At 37.2% G+C, this 18,403-nt stretch overlaps 1 protein-coding gene across 2 annotated transcripts; it reads left to right on the top strand.

Moving 5' to 3' along the window:
- Positions 1–1,261: 1,261 nt before the first annotated feature.
- On the top strand, positions 1,262–14,740 carry LOC109075130 (decorin-like). Of its 2 annotated transcripts, none has more exons than XM_042740409.1 (8): positions 1,262–1,446; positions 6,508–6,757; positions 10,322–10,434; positions 11,397–11,610; positions 11,923–12,036; positions 12,146–12,239; positions 13,323–13,461; positions 13,547–14,740. In XM_042740409.1, the coding sequence occupies exons 2-8, from the start codon at positions 6,523–6,525 to the stop codon at positions 13,745–13,747; spliced, it is 1,110 nt and encodes a 369-aa protein (XP_042596343.1). In that variant the 5' UTR covers positions 1,262–1,446; positions 6,508–6,522; the 3' UTR covers positions 13,748–14,740. The 2 variants fall into 2 exon arrangements, with proteins under 2 accessions (XP_042596343.1, XP_042596336.1); XM_042740402.1 differs by having other exon boundaries at positions 1,263–1,456.
- The last annotated feature ends 3,663 nt before the right edge of the window (positions 14,741–18,403 follow it).

Raw genomic sequence — 18,403 nt, 5'->3', positions numbered from 1 at the left:
AAAAATCTAAAATAAATTGAGAATTAATTAGGACTGTTATAGGTGTGTGGTTAGGGGCTCAAAAATATGTTTATAAAAGAAAACATAATTTTAAGGATTTGTAAAGATTTTGTAGTTTCTAAAGATGTGCATATTTAATTTTTACATTCTGTCAGTACATCCATTGTGCATTACAGTTTATATCTAAACGTATCAAACTGTGTGTAAATGTTCTGTACAAATAGCTTTGAATATGAATGAGATCAGGCTGAAATTATAGATTATATTCAGTAAATAAAATATTTTATGATATGAAATATGAAATATTATAAACTGTTGCCCTTCATATAACATATTAATTTCTGAAATGTTCATTTTTAGCAGCAAAACCTGATTCATTGTCACGCTTGAATGCCATGTCATTTTTACTTGAATTATATCTAATTTGTGATTAGATTTTCAAAAGCTTTTCAAATAACCAGTAATGCAGGACATCCCACGGTGTGATAAAATCAATGTGAACGAGGCTTGAGACTGAAATCCTAATCACCCCTGTCCAAACAGTTTATCTTTTCGGTCTCCAAAAAGTGTGCCAGAAAATCCCAAAAGCCCAATCTGATTTAAGAGGATTGAATTGTACCAGTTCAACCCAGTATTTCGATTTAGACAGGAAAAAGTGGAAGTCAGGCAAATGTAGAATAACCGCATTAAAGAAAGATAGAGAGAGAAGAAAACCTGGGTCCTGACTTCAGTAACTAGCTGAACTCAAGCCAGCTCCTCCCTTCCCATTTCGGGGTACCTCCATTTACACATTCAATGCTCTTCCACGCCTGTTACTCAGTACAAATAAACAAGCCTAATGTGGATTTGGAAATGCTGTATGTATGTGTGTGGTTGAGGTTACGGGTCACCGAATAAGTTTCTTGTTTCAAAAGAAACAAAAGTATGGTGGGTGGAAAGGAGGGGAATGTTTCCACCATGCAGCATGAAGTCTGCCGAAAGAGTATGAAAGGGAGGGAGCCGAGCCGCTTTTTGTTGTATCCAGAATTCCCTATCTTTACCAGATGACACAGAATGGGAACTTGCCAATGCCTGTATAGTCGCAAGCTCTCGCCTCCTAACTTTTTCTTCCTAGTTTTTCTTGTTCCAACTGCATTTGGACCGCTCTAGACTGGGGGAAGTTCTTCTCCAATTGTCTCATTTAAAAAAGGAGGAAGAAATCAACCCCTCCCTCTCTCTTTTTCTTCCCTCCCTCCCTCTCTCTTTTTCTTCCCTCCCTCCCTCCACTCGTCCTCTCTCTCTCCCTCTCTGTTCTTCTCTCCATCCCCTCCCCCCGTGACAGAGCACACCTGCCTGATCTTGGCTGCAGGCATCCACACAGTGATCAGCCTTCGGCCTGCCGCGCTGTACATCAGCTCCAGCCCTCTCTGGATTTGCGGATCTTTGTCTGCAGCTCTACACACTCCTGTACGTGCAGGTAAGATCAGTCTTAACACTTCTGAGTGATGAAAAGCAGGGAATTTGATTGACAGAACAGACTGACCATCTCAAAGAGAGGTGGACGGTTTGCACTTTGGTATCACCCCTTGGGAATCTCGGTTTGGTGATTTGTGCAGTTCATTAAGGCTTGGTGCAGAAATTAGGACTTTGCATCGGAAGTTTTGAGTGAATTTGCTTCATTCTGGCATATCCTAGATGAATTAATTCAAGATGCTGAATGCAACTGAGAGAATACATGAGTGTATCGATGATAAAAATGCATTTATTGTAGCTTCCTGCATTTTTGTACCTTGTTAATAGCTGTGGGTTTGCGTGTGGATTAAGGTGCTTTGGTTGCATTCTGATGAGAAAACCATCCTTTGTATTTCAAGCCAGAAAAGTGTGTTTATGCAAATTGATTGCTGATGTGATTTTCTTTCTGGTTCGGTTGGAGAGGACAAGAGCTTTTCAGACTTTTCCAAATTCTGACAAGTATCCCTGCTCTTTGAAACCCCCGCACATACTCGCTGTTGTGAAAAAGCCATTAACTTTTCGAGTGCCCTTATTCTGTCTGCTCCGACTTTTCCATCCTGGTTTTTCTTCCTTTTGTGTGCCACTTGGCATTTAGAAAGAGTTCATGTAAGGCCTGGAAACACTAGAGGATTTCTAACAGCGCTTTCCTCGGATAGACTTGTCTGGAGAGACGTTTTGTCCTCTAGCCCCGCTCTGCATCTGCTTGCCTCCACTCGCTCGAGAAGTCGCATCCTAAACACTTTATCCATGGCGTGGAAGCCAAAGTGCCTTGAGCCATATCAGAGGAAGGATGAAAGCACTCTGAAGGAGAAAAGAGAGAGATGGAGAGAGTGAGAGCGTGGGACTGGTGTCTCATTAATCCTTTAATGATATAGCTTCCTTCCAATATCAGGCAAGTCTGACAAGCTACTTCCTGGTAATCCCACCACAAAATTCCCAGCTAACTCAAAACATTCATTGGGGGGGGGGGGGAGAGTTAGTTGAAGGTTTAGACTCATTCAACAGGCATTTTGGGTTTTAAAAGTTGGGCTAATTGGGTCATGTATTTCTCTTTGGTTGATATTGGGTTTAAGGTTAGAGAATGCTTCTCTTTTGTATGGCTTATGACTTTCACTAATTGCAAACAGAACTCACGTACACAGTTTGTACCATGACAGGAAACTCTCATCCCTCTCTTCCTCCCTTCAAAAGACAGTGTCCTTGGGCCATGCAATAAGTATTCTTTGGCAGCCAAAGGTCTCCATTTGGCTCCAACTATTTGATGTTAGAAAGAGAGAGTCATTAATTGGTAGCCATGCTGGTCACTGCTGCTTTTTCCTTTCTTTACTTGCCTTTTAACCCTTTGAGAAAAAGACACTGGAGCTTTGTATCAAAGTCAAAACAGTTGCTTATGACAGATGGGCAGTTGCCATGGAAAAAGGAAGTGGGAGGATGAGTGAAAGAGTGCTTGAATGTAAATGTGAACTGGGATTGTCTTAGATCGAGGATATAGTAACAGTCATGAGTTTGATCCTTTTTTTTACTCATTTTCTCATGGGCCAGAATAATCAGCCGGCCTTTAGCATGTAATTGCTTATTCACCATCTGAATACATTTTTGTGGCTTTCAGATAGGTGCTTTTGAAGACTACCATGTTTGATGGGTTTAACCATGGTTTTGATCTGTGAGAAAGTCTAATTGTGCTTTGGCAGTGGCTTTGGAGTTTGGTTTAGTGGTCTGGAACCAGTCTGACCGCACAGGGCAGAGTGGTTGAAACCCTTTTATGCAAGTGTAGTCCAGGAATGCAGTTTGTTGAGCTGAATGTTAAGTCCACATTTTTAGGCTTTTGCACATTGAGTAATATGTCTTTTTGTGCTTTTGTTTTGACACATGACTCACTGAAATGAGCAGATAATTACATTTCTGAAACATTCTCTCAGCGTTTGAGGAATTCTGGATATTTTAGAGCTTTCAGTGGAGGAATGCTTTCATAAATAAAAGGCAGGTTTTGGGGTGCAATGATAAAACTGGTCTGATGTGTATGTTTTAAAATTGAGGGAGCACACTTGTTTTAAATGTCCTGTAGCCTGTAAATACCTTTCTGTGAATCGTTGCTGAAAGGAGCAACAAGTCAATAAATGTGTTGCCTTTTAAACATAGAGACCTAGAATGAGAGGAAAAGTGGAGATTTTTCTGTCATTTATAAGACCAGAAACAGGCTAGTGCTGATTTTGTGTTCTCTGAAACACTTCACTTGGATCAGATTGTTGCCGAAGGCCTGTAACAACCTGGCAGAAGCTGATAGTTAGGCACAGAACTGACTGTGAAGAAATCACATCTGAAGTTTATTTAGACTCAGTTCTGATAATCGTTGACACATTGAGCCATATGACACTGGTCCATTGGTTCCTGAGAGGAATGCAGCATCCTTTCTGTTGAGTCGTTTTTTGGCTACGTTCTCTTTGATATGATCTGCGGATCCAAGTAGTGAGTGAACTGAGAAAATTTACCAGCCTTAAATTACTCTTACCAGCCATGAATTATTATTTTAATTTCATTTTAAACCATGTATAAAAACAATGTACAGATAAATGTATAAAAATATCTAGATCATTTTTAAATATATAAAAAAAATTGTATGTATAATAAAATATTAGAAATCACAGAATGACAACATATTATGTTGATGACACTGAACATGTATTATCAATCACACTGATTAAACTATTGATTGCATAAATTCAATATTTATTTTATTGCATGTTCACATTCCTTCATGTGATTACCAATTTCATGCTAAATAACCAATTTTTTTATTTGCCAAAAGCCAATTTTTATTCTTGTTTTGTGTTTGGATGTTTTTTCCCAACAAAGTTATGACACCATCAGTCTGTCTTGTCTGTTTGCCTGGCTCTCTTAGCAGCCTGCGGTTTGTTGACAGGACACAACTCAAATGCAGCAACAGCTTCCCATGATCCCCCTGCAAACAGAAACGCTCATGATGACAGCCTGTAATGCTCAGAGGGCTTTTCATACTGCTGACCAGCTCCTAAGGCTCTAAAAACCTACTGTGGCTTCATTCCTACTGGGAATACATATAGAAGAAAAGACTTGTGCAGCTGAACTGGTAGAGCATGGCGCAAGGTCATGGGTTCAATTCCCAGGAACACACAAGCATAAAACTACCTTGAATTCACTGTAAATTTACCACATGCTTAAATGTTAAAGGGCAAAGTGATACTGCTGTGTGTTTCCTCAAAGCATCTTATTGCTCACTGGGTCAAAGGTAATTAAAGGTGTCTGAAGTGATGCATATTGTATCCAGGCCTGAAAACGTAGCATTAAATCAAAGAGCATGTCTAAATTGAACTTGGCAAGTTGTTGTTTTGAAATGCCATTGAATAAAATTACAATTTCTCATTGTATTTCTTGAAACATGGATACTGGTTGAGCTGAAGGAACCTCAGAAAACATGCTCAACATGCTCTCCCGTGATGGAAATCAACAGTGACGAGAAATCAGAGGTTGAAATTCACTTGCCATGCTTTGCAGGAGTCACTTTTTTTTCTTTTCTTCTGAGACTTCTAAGTTAGACTTTTGAGAGAAACTGTTGTATTTACACTTTGTGTGCTTGTAGATAATTGCGAATATTCATTTTTTTATTTATTTTTTTATCCAACGTAAGTATTTTTATGGTTTCTGAAATATGTCACAAACTTCATCTTATTTAGATCTGGACTAAGATTGAATGTGTGTATCACTTAAGAAATTAAGAAAAGCTCTTTTCCAGAAGGTTGTCAAGGTCAGTTTATGAGTTTCCAGAGTTTAACAGGGGCACAGTAGTTATTCGCTGTCCTAGTGATGTGGCCGCCCGGAGGATTTGAACTACTGTAATTATGCTGTATGTTGATTACATGGACCTGAGATGACCCTGTAAAATCGAACTGAGCTCTGGGAGTTTCTCTGCCTACTTTACAATTTCCTCGTCGTTCAGAGACGTCCAGCTGCTCCTCAGACATATGTTTATATATGGGCTCGTGGACAGATTTGTGCACTCCACAGACAGAAGATGGTAATTTTTTATTCTGAATGAGGGCATGAATGAGTTTGGTTATGCAGTTTAAACCCAGGTCAACTATCAATTCTCACAGATATAGTGTGCATGGTTGTCATTTTAACAGTGTATAGCAGGGGTTTTCAAATCGGGGTCCAAGGACCCCCAGTGGGGGTTATTGGTAGAAAAAAAAAACACACTGTCAGCTTAATATAATTAATATTCACCAGATAATATTTGGATAACTTGCTTTGGCTGTGTAACATGATCCTTCAGAATTCATTAGAAAATGTTGATTTGGAGCGCAAGAAACATTTCTTATTATTATTAAACAGTTTAATATTGTTTTGGAAACAGGGCTCTTCGATGATTAGAAAGCTTAAAAGAACAGCGTTTATTTGAAATATAAATCTTTTGTAACATTGTTAATGTCTTTACTGCCACTTTTGACCAACTGAATGCATCATTGCTAAAAAGTATTAATTTCTTTTCTAAAAATTAGTTTTGATAAATCGTATTTTGGGAAAAAGTTAGGAAATCCCTGGTTTACAGCGTTTAATAAGATGATTCCCATCATTATAAATGATAGTAGTGACTGAAAATCTATTAAGCACATTTAGGAAGAATGTTTATTTAAATTAAAGTTCATTTTAAATCATTTATTACACCCATGTGGTACTGTATTGTTCCTAATCTCAGTCTTATTTTATTACATATAGTAAAATGCATTTAGTCATATACTGTAAAGCTAACCATCATTCTAACAGCATGGAAAGCTGCAGCAATAGCCACCAGAGACCTCTAAAATCTAATGTAGACATAAATTTGACCTCTGTCTTATTATCACCCACATTGCTCAGTCATATTCATGCACCTTACATCAGTCGTTTAACTTTTAACCTCTCACCATCACAGGTCCTGAGATGCCACCCAGCATATTGCCCCCACCTTTAACCCTTTCTCTTCTCCATTTTACCCTCCAGGCCTCCATCAGCAACATGAAATCGGCCTGTCTCTCCCTGCTTTTGGTGTCTGTATGCTGGGCTTTGCCCTTCCGTCAGTCCGGCTTTATGGACTTCATGATGGAGGACGAACAGGGCTCAGGTTCACCCATGCCTCCGACTCGTAAACCACCCGTTCAGACGCCCCCTGTGCTAACTGAGGAACCTGATGGACATTTCTGCCCCTTCCGGTGCCAGTGTCATCTGCGAGTGGCCCAGTGTTCTGATCTAGGTAAAGACTTCATGACACTAGACTACACTACTTGTTAAAAGCTGCATAGGCCTATTCAACTTTTTTATCACAAGTATCACTGTCAGTGTTTCTGGCTGGATGTGGGCAATGATCAATGACAAAAACAAACTTGATAGCATTTGCCTGTCAACTTTCTGAGTAAAACCACAGACTGTAAATCTGTCTGATAGCCTACATATTGTTCATAAAACTGGAAGGTACTTTCTCTGGCAAGCTGTAATTTAAAGGTGAAGTATGTAATATTGACAGCTAGTGGTTGAAATGGGTACCAGCAGTCCAATTTCAAAATATTAGAGACCGTTGTTTCTCCCTCCCCCTCCTCCTCAGACTTGACACTCATGCGGGTTGCCAGATTAAGGACACCTAACAGAAACAAGTGCAATTGATAATAAAAGGCGACAAATAAATTGATCAGTTGGATTATCTGCATTTTAATATACCTCTGGTCATAGACTGTTTTATATGGATGCCGAGGTTTTTTTAAGTCGGATAGAATCTGCGATGTCTGACCCAATTAGTTTGCTGGCTTCTGTGTCTTCAATACGCAGTTTTTTTCTGCCAACTGGCAACCCGGTGTGTCGAAACACTCAAACACTTGCCTTGATACCCCACAGGACATCCTTGTAGTCACTTTGCAATGCCTGGCAACACCCTATCAACCACACAGAACACTCAAACACCTGCTTTTGCTCTAGCAACTCAGCAACACACTAGCAACCACCTAGCAATGCCTTAGCAACACCCTAGCAACACGCCAGAACAACCTAACGCCCTAGAAAATGACTAGCAATCTATCGAATGATCCTATTCGTCTGACCTGAAAAACCTTTAAACTGCATTGCAACACCCTAGCAACCCTACAAGCAACCCTCAAACAGTAACCGTCTAGCAACATGCTTGGAACAACCCAGAACAACCTTGCAAAGCCCCAGCAGCCACCCACAACTCGCTTGCAAGTCCTATTTGTCTGACTGTTTGATCTACAAAACCTTCAAATATTGAGCCAACATCAAAGTTTGTCTTTATCTTTTTTTTTCATGCTGGTTAATATGTGTCATTGTTTTGCTTTCCATTTCCATTGTTTACACCTGAGGTCAATTATTTCATGGCATAAACTGTCCAGGGCTCTCTTTGTTTGATCTGCCCATTGTTGAGTCATCATTGTTTTACCAATGTCACCATTTCAAAACCACTTTAAATGTTTTCATATGCTGCCCTCACTTCCCTAGGCATTAACCTCCAGACGGCTGCCTCATTTTCTTAATTGAATCCCCAGGCGTGTGTGTGTATGTTAATACTTGAAAAAGTCAAGTCTGTTCTTTTATAAGGTTACTTCCAAATGATTACCACTTGTCATCCTGTAAAACTGCCCTGTCTGCTATGTCACTGTGATCTACCAGAAAAGAGTCAGATTATTGTATTAAATTTGGACATGATTATGTAATATTTACAGCATTATAAATTTACAAAACATACTCAAAAAGGGTTAATAAAACATTTCCCAGCATGCTTTATTATGTAATGTAGTGTAACTGAGTTGCTGTAGCATGCTCTCTCAGTTAGCATAGCTTTTTCGTGGAAATTACTTTAGAGTGTTGGACAGAAGGTCGGTTTGGAAAGAAATACTGTTGACCAGGCAAAACAGCAGTTCTCAATAATTATTTTGCAATGTTGATACTCAACCCAAGTTAAAATGGATAGGGAAAGAACGAGAATTAAAATGGGACTGAGAGCAAGGACAAATAAGAGAAGAGTGGATATTTGAGGCCCGCAGCGCTCATCTGCTCTGCAGGTCTTTTGACCTGGAAAAGAATGGAGGTGGGGGGATAGGTGTGCCGACAGGCCCGTTCTCCATCTAACTTCCCCATTTTCCAGTGAAATATGTGACCCAGTTTATACAGCTCTGCAGCTGCAGGGAAAACCATCTGGAAATAGTGCCAGAACCCAAGAGCAACTAATGGCAAAAATTAGTTTGTCTAGATCGTTTGATTAAGGGCCTGCTTGTGTTTTTACTTGCTGACAACAGACTGTAAGTGTGATATACTCCTCTTTTAGGTACCTGTTGATATGAGGTTAGTATTTCTTGTATGTTACAAGTGGGATATGTGTAAAATATTCAGTGTTAGGTAATGGACCATATTGTAGTGTGATTTTACATTATGAAAATCTTGTGGATTAAACAGCATCCCATGTTTTTATTCTTCTCACCAATAAAAGTAGGAATGAGTTTAGCATCCATGAGTCTATTAATGATGATTTTGCATTTTTCTCCACTCTTGATTTTGATACACTTGCTGGCTAAATAGTATTTCTAACCACAGAGTACAAGTTGTTTTTGAATAGTTTAATGTTTGTTCCATAGGGGTTGCGAATGGACTGCACATTCTGATTATCTTATTGCCATTGTTTACTCAAATTGAGCTTTCTTTATTATGTTATCAGTGCTTTTTGAATTACATACTGATAATATATTCCATAATAAAAACACATTTTGGCCTTAATTGATTGCTGTGATTTGGCTGAGACATGTAGCCACTAGAAAATGAGACTAAACAGAACGAAAGCAACATTTGTGAGATATCTCAACAGCACTGATACGTCCAACTGTGATCTCTGTGTCCTCTGTCCTGTGGTTATATAATTATCAGAAACATATTCTTAAACTTTTTATACACATGCAGTGATGAGGAAACTCACCACAAAACAAAACCAAACATTATTTGTGTGAGGTTCTGCCTAAAAAGCTTTTAGAGTTGCTAGAGCAGATATATATTTATGTGTATGTATGTGCATGTGTGTTTACCTCATTTTTCCTACACTCTCACAAAAAAAGTACAAAAGTTGTTACTGGGTTGGTACCTTTTGTACATCTTAAGAGTCATCTATGATAAACTCAGTGAACAGAGTTTCGAAAACTTACGTGGAGCATCATCATAACTTTTAACAGTGTTACACTCTGGAAATGTGGTCCAGCATCCAATTGCACATTCAGACTTTTTTTAGTCTATGGAGTCGAGGGCTTTGTAAGGAATTGATTCAGTATTATGAGACGAATAAAGAAAGAGGAAGATAAATTATTTAGTTCTTTAGTAATGTATTATTTATAATGATATATTTACAATCAAAACTTTTTTTTTGTCTGTGTTTAGCCTAGGTCCAGACTTTTTATTTATTTCTTTTTTACACATGTAGAATGGTAGCTCATAAAAGTTAATAGAAACATTTCTATAAACAGTTTTGTCTATACAATGATGGCTGGAGCTCATCCAAAACCAAGACCAAGCCAGAGTTCACATTCTTTCTGCCATTTAAATGTTTTTTTTTTTCAGGAACGTGGCTGTTTGATTTAGCACCACAATTTACAATCTTGAAGGATTTGTTTTGTCCGTATCTGAGTGTGCTGTGTTGGTGTTGGACCAGGATTCATATGTCTACAGCTGATTTGATTTCAAAGTAGATTCTAGCCATAAAAGCCCAGATCAGCTCATATCCCATTTCATCAGTGTCATTTTTCTTACTACTTGTGGTATTTGTGTCTCTCAGGTTTGAAGAACGTTCCAGAAAAAATTCCATTTGATACCACTCTCCTGGATTTGCAGAACAACAAGATCTCAGAGATCCGAGAAAATGACTTCAAAGGCCTGAAGAGTCTCCAAGTGAGATATTCAATTACTCACTCTTTCCCTGGTTCACTCTGTTTTTTTTAACTGCTTTTTCTTTAATTGGATCGAAGAAGCAATGACATTTCTCACCCCCTTTTAAATCCAAGTAACCCCTCATGGGACAAATCCTATTTCACTTTGATATATATATATATATATATATATATTGGGATCAATTGGCTGCTTGCTGCTGATAACTGGAAGTGACAGCCTGGTGTTTTTGCTATGACCTTGAAAGCATCAATTTATCACAGAGAACATAAAGTCCAAAAGTCCAAATCAAAACCATTTGTGAGATGGAAAAACTCTCCAGAGAAAACAGCCTTTTGTCTGCCAAATGTGGAACTAGATACTAAAACTATGTGTTGCAACCACAGCGATCTTTGAAGGCAAATATCTGCTCCAGTTTTTCGAAAACACTGCAAAAAATTCTCTGGAGATCTTCAGAAACACTTTACTAAACAGAGCTTTAGGGAAACTTGTTATCCGCAATATGAAATCCTCCATGTTTCCAATCCATCATCTCCAGAAAACAGCTTTCAGTGTGAGAAATGTGTCATTCCTAAGTGCACAAGTGTAATGCTTCACTTTTGAAACGGATCCATTGTTCAGCCTCCTGAACTTCAGTAAATATGCAGCCTCCCATCGAGGTTCCATTACTATTTCTCGCTTTCCAAGCTCAACATCCATATGGCGCCTGATATCTAATGAGAGATGAATGCAAACAGAACATAAAAATGAAGATTGTACCAAGTAGCTAGTGAACTTTATATGACTGAATGTGAGGGGTGAAAACAATATTACAGATTTGAACACAAATACTGGAACAACTTAGGTTGAGTAATTAAAACTTTTGCATTTAAACACTAATAACTAAAGAATTATACCAATAATACCATTTGCAGTCATGTAACTACCATAAAGTTCCTAAAGGAATGTATTTTTTTTTTCTTCAGACACTCATCCTGGTCAACAATAAGATCACAATTATTCATGCTAAGGCCTTTTCTTCTCTGATCAATCTGGAGAGACTGTACTTGTCAAAGAACCTCCTGAAGGATGTTCCTGCTAACATACCGAAAACCCTCCAGGAGCTGCGTATTCATGAGAACCAGATTAACAAGATAAAGAAGTCCTCCTTTGCCGGCATGGCCAATGTCATCGTCATGGGTAGGGATTTTTGTCTGTGCTTATTAGAAAACTATATGTGGAGTGGCATTTTTGAGTTAGCACATTTTAGGGTAGCTGCATATACTGTATTGATTTATGATGAATGATTGACACTTTTGGATGGATGGATGGATGATAGATAGATTTATTTTATGTGTTTATTTTATTTTATTTTAAATAAAAAAAATATATTGTGTTTATTATTTTATTCTGCACTCAAAGGAAATAGTACATTAACAATCACCATTAAATCAACAGTGGAACAATACTGCAATATGAACCAGTGAACATTTTGATTCTGTCCCATTCCAGAGCTGGGCTCGAACCCTCTGAGTAGCTCTGGAGTTGATAATGGTGCTTTTGCTGATCTGAAAAGGGTTTCTTACATCCGAATAGCTGACACCAACATCACCTCCATTCCCAAAGGTACAGAATCATCCCTATTGTGAATAATGATGGAGTCCCCTTTCACTTCAGTGAACTGTATCAATACCACATTGTTTTTTTCATTAATCTGTGTCAAAAAAATGTTCAGGTCTGCCCAGCTCTTTGTTTGAACTTCACTTGGATGGTAACAAGATCACCAAAGTGACCGCAGACAGTCTGAAGGGCCTCAAGAACCTGTCCAAGTAAATGAATATTTCTTAATATATTTGTAATTTGTTAAATGAATATTTCTTTTTTATGTATTTGTAATTTTTTTTTTAATTAATGGGAGACTTGAAGAGTCTGGATGGAAACAGACAGAGGAAATAATAATTCAGATTTCATTAGGTTTGTTTTGAATTTGCATGAGAACAACCCTGTGATACTCAAATACCATGACATCACTGCATGGATCAGTTTGCTTTGGATCACACAGAGAAATTAGAACATTCATATTACAGAGATTTTCCACTGCACATGCTGAGACTGAATCACAGCCGAGATGTTAGAAAAGAGTACTGACTCAAATACAGACCGCTTTATGAGAAGACTGGAAGATTGTTTTGCTGTTGGTCTCACAATTCTAATGATATTTGACCAGGGGAGTTAATCATATATTCAGAAGTGAAATAAATTAATTATTTTATTTAGCAAGGATGCATTAAATTGATCAAAAGTGAAAGTAATGACATTTATAATGTCAAAAGAGATTCCATTCCAAATTAATGCTATTCTTTTGAATTTTCATCAAAGAAATGTTCACAAAAATTTTAAGCAGCACAACTGCTCTTTGTTAACTTTTGTTAATATGTTTCTTGAGCTGCAAATCAGCATAGCAGAATGATTTCTGATTGTGTGACACTGATGAATGGAGTAATGATGCTGACAATTCAACTTTGCAATCACAAGAATCAATTACATTTAAAAATATATATAAAAACAGTTACTTAAAATTGCATTTTATTGTATTTTTATTCAAATAAATGCAGCCTTAGTGAGCATAAGAGACTTTCAAAGGCATAAAAATATAACCCCACAGTTAATGATAGTGTACCATGTATTAAAATAAATAAATAAATACATAAATAAATTAATTTGTGGCCATTTTTTATTTTAGTTCAGTTGGATTTGGAGCGGTAAAAATATTTTTTTTATTTACTTTCAGTGTTTCCCAATTATGTTTGTTTGTATTTGCCTTTCAATAACCGCAAATGTTTTGTTTTAGTTTTCATTTTCATTTTCATTTAATTTTTTGTTCATGATAATAACACAGTGTGTGTTTGTAGGCTGGGTCTGAGCCACAATGAGATCAGCGTGGTGGAGAACGGCTCTCTGGCCAACGTGCCTCACCTGAGGGAACTTCACCTGGACAGTAACATGCTGACTGCGGTCCCGTCTGGCCTGCCAGAACACAAATACATCCAGGTGAGAGATCTCACACAAAGTGAACATGCCATTTCCACACGTCTTTAAGTCACAGGTTGTCATGCTCTCGTTCCATCAATTCCAGGTGATCTACCTTCACTCCAACAAGATTGCTGCTGTGGGAACAGAGGACTTCTGCCCACCCGGCTATAATACAAAGAAGGCCATGTACTCAGGCATTAGCCTGTTCAGTAATCCAGTGCCCTATTGGGAGGTCCAGCCAATCACCTTCCGCTGCGTCTTCGACCGCTCGGCCATTCAACTGGGCAACTACAGAAAGAAATAGAGCATCCCATCAGACGACTTAGTCACTGTTTCATCCCGCCCCTTCCTGTCTGACCTAATCCTTATCCAAGAACATAATTTAGTTTGAATGTCATATCTCAGTTAACCCCAAATAAACTACAATTCCGTTTTCAACATGCAGTTTACTGGACAGATGTCACATGATGCTTTCAAATAGCCAAATGCATATCAATATTGTACTGAACATACATATTGTGTTGCTGTAAGTGCAGAGGAGAACAGAAAAGAAAAATAAAGAAAGTAAAGCCATGACCACTTCGAATATCCAATAGTGCACATTGCCCGAAATGATCCTTTTTTCGAAGGTCCGTTTGGATCTTCCGGACCTAAGCCATGTTCTTCTATGTTCTTCGCTGGCCTGCGGAGCGGGCAGCAAGGGGTTAACACATGTCAGCCAATGCCATTAACAAGAGCTTGTATGCTAGAATGTACTCAGATATTACCTTTCGTGTAGCGCTAGTTCAGATTGTGCTGTTAAAAATTGTTGTTCCTTCTCACGTAATCAATTGAAGTGAGAGGAAGTTGGGCTGTATGAGTTTCTCTTCGTCCCAATTCAGATGTTTTGGTGACATTTGTGTTCATTCGTTTCCTCAGATCCCGTCTGCTCTACCCAGGTGAACATAGCGCTTCGAGATGTAGAATAAACTATGTTGTCATTACGATGAAAGTGATTCCCAAGTCTATACGCATGCTTTTGCTGCTCTGGTGACTGCCGTGTTATGTGCGAGCTTGTACGTGTGTTTCTTTCTTTTTTCGTGTTTGTTGATCGTCTGTGTTTTTCAGTCTGGAAGGATCGGGAGGGAGACGGCGGACATGGACACCTCCTGCTTTCATGAGAGTCATGAATGTCTCTTGTATAGACGCTGTATATAAATGCTGTATAAAAGAATCCTATTAATGCTTTGAAGCACAAGCACTTACAGTAGTTTGGACTTTAATATATCGGCAATAAAGGTAATCCCTTTCTTCTCTCTCTCTTTTTCTCTCTCTGGCCAATCAAGGGCTCCGACACAGGTGTCTTGAACCAAATAAACAGTCAAATCTCTCACCCTGCTTTCTGGGAACGTTCACTGGGTGGTTTACTGGGTTTATTCGTGCACAGGGTTGGTTTTCAGGTAAATGTAACTGAAGGATGTCTCAAAATAACACACAGGGCAAACTTTCTTGGATGGATGCTACAGTCGCAGAGGGCCTTGAAGAACTATGGTAAAAATGTCACGTTTGAGTGCTAGTTTGGTTTCGGTGTCAAACAAAACTCAGTTGTGTCATTTATATGAATAATAAACACTAAGCACAAAATTATATATATATTTTTCAATGTTAAAGCACTTTTAGGGATCCATTACTAAGTCAATCCAAGGAACAGAGGTTTTTAGAGCCTTTTATGTGGCCATTTTATTGTGTCCAAAAACAGAAAATACAAAAGAAATTAAGTTACAGTTGTTTTTTTGTTTGCAGTAAGACATTCAGTCCGTTTAATTGAATGGTTTCATATCCTTTAATTCATCTCAGTTGTCTGTTTTGAAACGGAAGTATTATTCTTACTCTGTATTTTGGTTGTCTGATATAGAAATTGCAGGTTTTAAAAATAATAGTTGCAATTGTGTCATCTCACTGTCACCACTGCAGACAAATGCAGTTTCCTGGTCAACCATAAATAGACCTTATGTAAAAAGAATAAAATAAATAGCCATGAGTCTCTTTAAACACAGGGATTAGCTGTTAGGATGGAAGTTAATAGTAGCCTTTGTGGAGATGAAAAATATGATATAATTTACTGATTTGATAATGGCAATATGAATCAGGCACTTCAAAAGACGGAATAGCGATGGTGAAAATGTAAATTAAGATTATTTTTGGTTTAGGTAAATCCTTCAAACAGCTATGAAGAATGCAATGAAATGGTAAGACATTGAAAATTAACAAATAAATACTTTTATGCATTCTAATTTTCATATATATATGTTGGGATCATTTTCATACAGCAGATTTTTTTTTCGTTTTTTTTTCTCTCGTTTCTGTTTGGTGCCCCCTTGTGGATTATTTTGTGCTGCACGATTTTGAGTTCTCTATCAATGTGCTCATACACATTTAGCTGTCATATGAGCTTTAATAATTAAGCTCCTCCTCCAGAACTCAGCTGTAAAGCGCAGTGTGTGTGAGAGATGGAGAGGACACAGTGTGGGATTGTGTATGTGTAAATATATGAGTGTGTGCGCGCCAGAGAGTTAAGTGTATAGAGGTATATTAACAACTGTGGCAGTTTGAAGTGTCTTCTTATTTGAGGGAAAGAGCTAATATCATCTCACTGCACTGTACAAGAGCTTTGAAGTTAAAGCTTAAGGAGGACAACAGAGGAGAATGTACAGTATAATATTGTCAGTTTCATATTAATCATATACATATACAATTATTTGAAGTGGCATTATTTTCATTAATGACATCCAAATGACAAATTTATTATTTGTGTTGTGGGATTTAAGAAGTATGAAGATCCCCCACAATCATATATCTACACAAAATGACTAATACATATCCACACGGGTGTCTGTGAATGCCTGTTTCCTGCCTTTAAAAAATTATCTAAATAAGCCAACAAATAAAAAGATTGTGACATAATGTTTAAAATAAGAAATAATGCACTTTGTAGCATATAAAACAGTTTTGTTGTTGTTAACTAAAACAAATAAAGCTGAAGTAAAATGTAAATATTAGATGAAAACTTAAACTGGAATGACAATTTAAAAAAATTGTCTTGCAACTAACTGAAATAAAGTTGAAGTGCTAAAACTGAAATAAATCTGTATTAAAGTTAATAGATATGTTTACAAAAAGACAACAGTAAAATGACAAAAGCACATAACAAAATTACTAACATTTAAACTGGAATTAAAATGAATTCTAAAGTTGAAATGTTTTATAAAAAGAAACAATATGATGAGTGTTGTTATCAGATGAAAAAATAAATAAGATTGTAGAAGATTGCAAAAGTGCTAAAAATGAAATAAATATTAATTGTATTTAAATAAAAAATAATTATAAGTGACAAAAGCACATAAAATGAGTTATACTTAAACTTAAATGAAAATAAATACTATAATATTATGTAAATAATACTAAAAAAAAACGATTAAATGACACTTTTGATGTCAAAATGTTTTATTTAAAAAAAAAAAAACTGTTAGTATAATATAATGTAATCTACTGACAGCACCAAAATTAAGTCATAATTTCTGCCTCATTGAGTAATGCAAATATAAAATCAGTTCTTTAACACACTCCTGTCACAATTAGAATTGATGCTTTGTGTGCCACATCATGACAGAAGTGACATCATTCTCAGAATAGGCCTGTGCTGAAACCCTGAGTGTGAGCTTTGATCAGCTCTCGCTCTCACATGCCTCCACAGCATGCAAGTGTGTGAGCTGTGCCATCTTAACTAGCTTGCTGCTATTATATTAAGTGGATACACCGAGGTCTTAAATTACCCTCACAGCCGCCTGTGGCACATGTGCTACCGTGTGTGTGTGAGTGTGTGTTTGCCAATGTGAGGCTCAGCGCTGAGTCTGTTTGTGGCAGCACTGAGGTGTCTGAGGTGCATTTGTCCACCCAACACTTGACTATTTGTGTCCAAACTGAGTCTGAATACCTCTAGCTAATTAAAAGGAGAGCTGATAGCAAGGACTTTACAAAGTGAACATATTGTTCTAAAACAGCAGCAGTTCAGACATTTTAGTAACACCAATTTGCACCAAGAGTGATGTTTAACTTTAAAAAGATTTAATAAATTATAAATATTATGCATATACATAAAGAGAGAGCTAGAGAGAGAGTGTGGTTTTTATACATTCATATCTATATGTTAATATGTTATTCGTGAAATTCATAGTTTGAACTGTTTCGTGGAAATGGATAGAATGTGTCAACTCTAAAGTCTTAGATACACAAGCTAGATACACAATGTTGTGTTTGCCAGCAAAATCATGACAAATATATAGTGAATATTTAATATAGCTAGGGTCAAATGCTGATTGTGTCTCAAGTGTTAGATAGCCATGATTCAATAAGCATCATCTCAAAGATAGAGTAACACCAATCATTAATGGAGTTAATGAAGCTGACCGACTTTTACTGGTTGACCAAGGTTTGTGAGCTCACTGTTTTGCTGCTTTGTGTTTCACTGTAAACATAAGCCACACTGTAAATTTTTTTTAGCATTTTTCATTTGTCAGCTCTCTCGGCATTCTTAAAAACCAAGGAAAATTGTGTGTGGCTAAATCATTTTATTGTTGACAAAGACATGCATTGTAATGGGAACCATATGAGGGATTTCTCAATATACTTAAATGAGGATCATGACTTTGCTTGAAAACAAGATGAAACTCATTTTATTCAAGGATAAAAAAATATTAGTATGACTGAAGCAACCTGACAACATCAGGATTTGCAGGTAAAGCTAATTTTTAAGTGTCAGAACAGGTAGAAATCGCAGCTTAAGCTATTAGGAGAGGAAACGTTATAAAGTTGTTGACAAGATCAGAAGAATCAGCTTTTTGATATATTCATAAAACATGTTTCAAATTACTTGGTTGGATTACAGTATTATCCTTGTCTACAAACAGATTTGTCTGTCTCA

This window comes from Cyprinus carpio, chromosome A4 (assembly GCF_018340385.1).
Source record: "Cyprinus carpio isolate SPL01 chromosome A4, ASM1834038v1, whole genome shotgun sequence".
NCBI classification, from domain to species: Eukaryota; Metazoa; Chordata; class Actinopteri; order Cypriniformes; family Cyprinidae; genus Cyprinus; species Cyprinus carpio.
The sequence above is the reverse complement of the archived record's forward strand: the minus strand, read 5'-3'. Positions and strand labels throughout refer to the sequence as shown.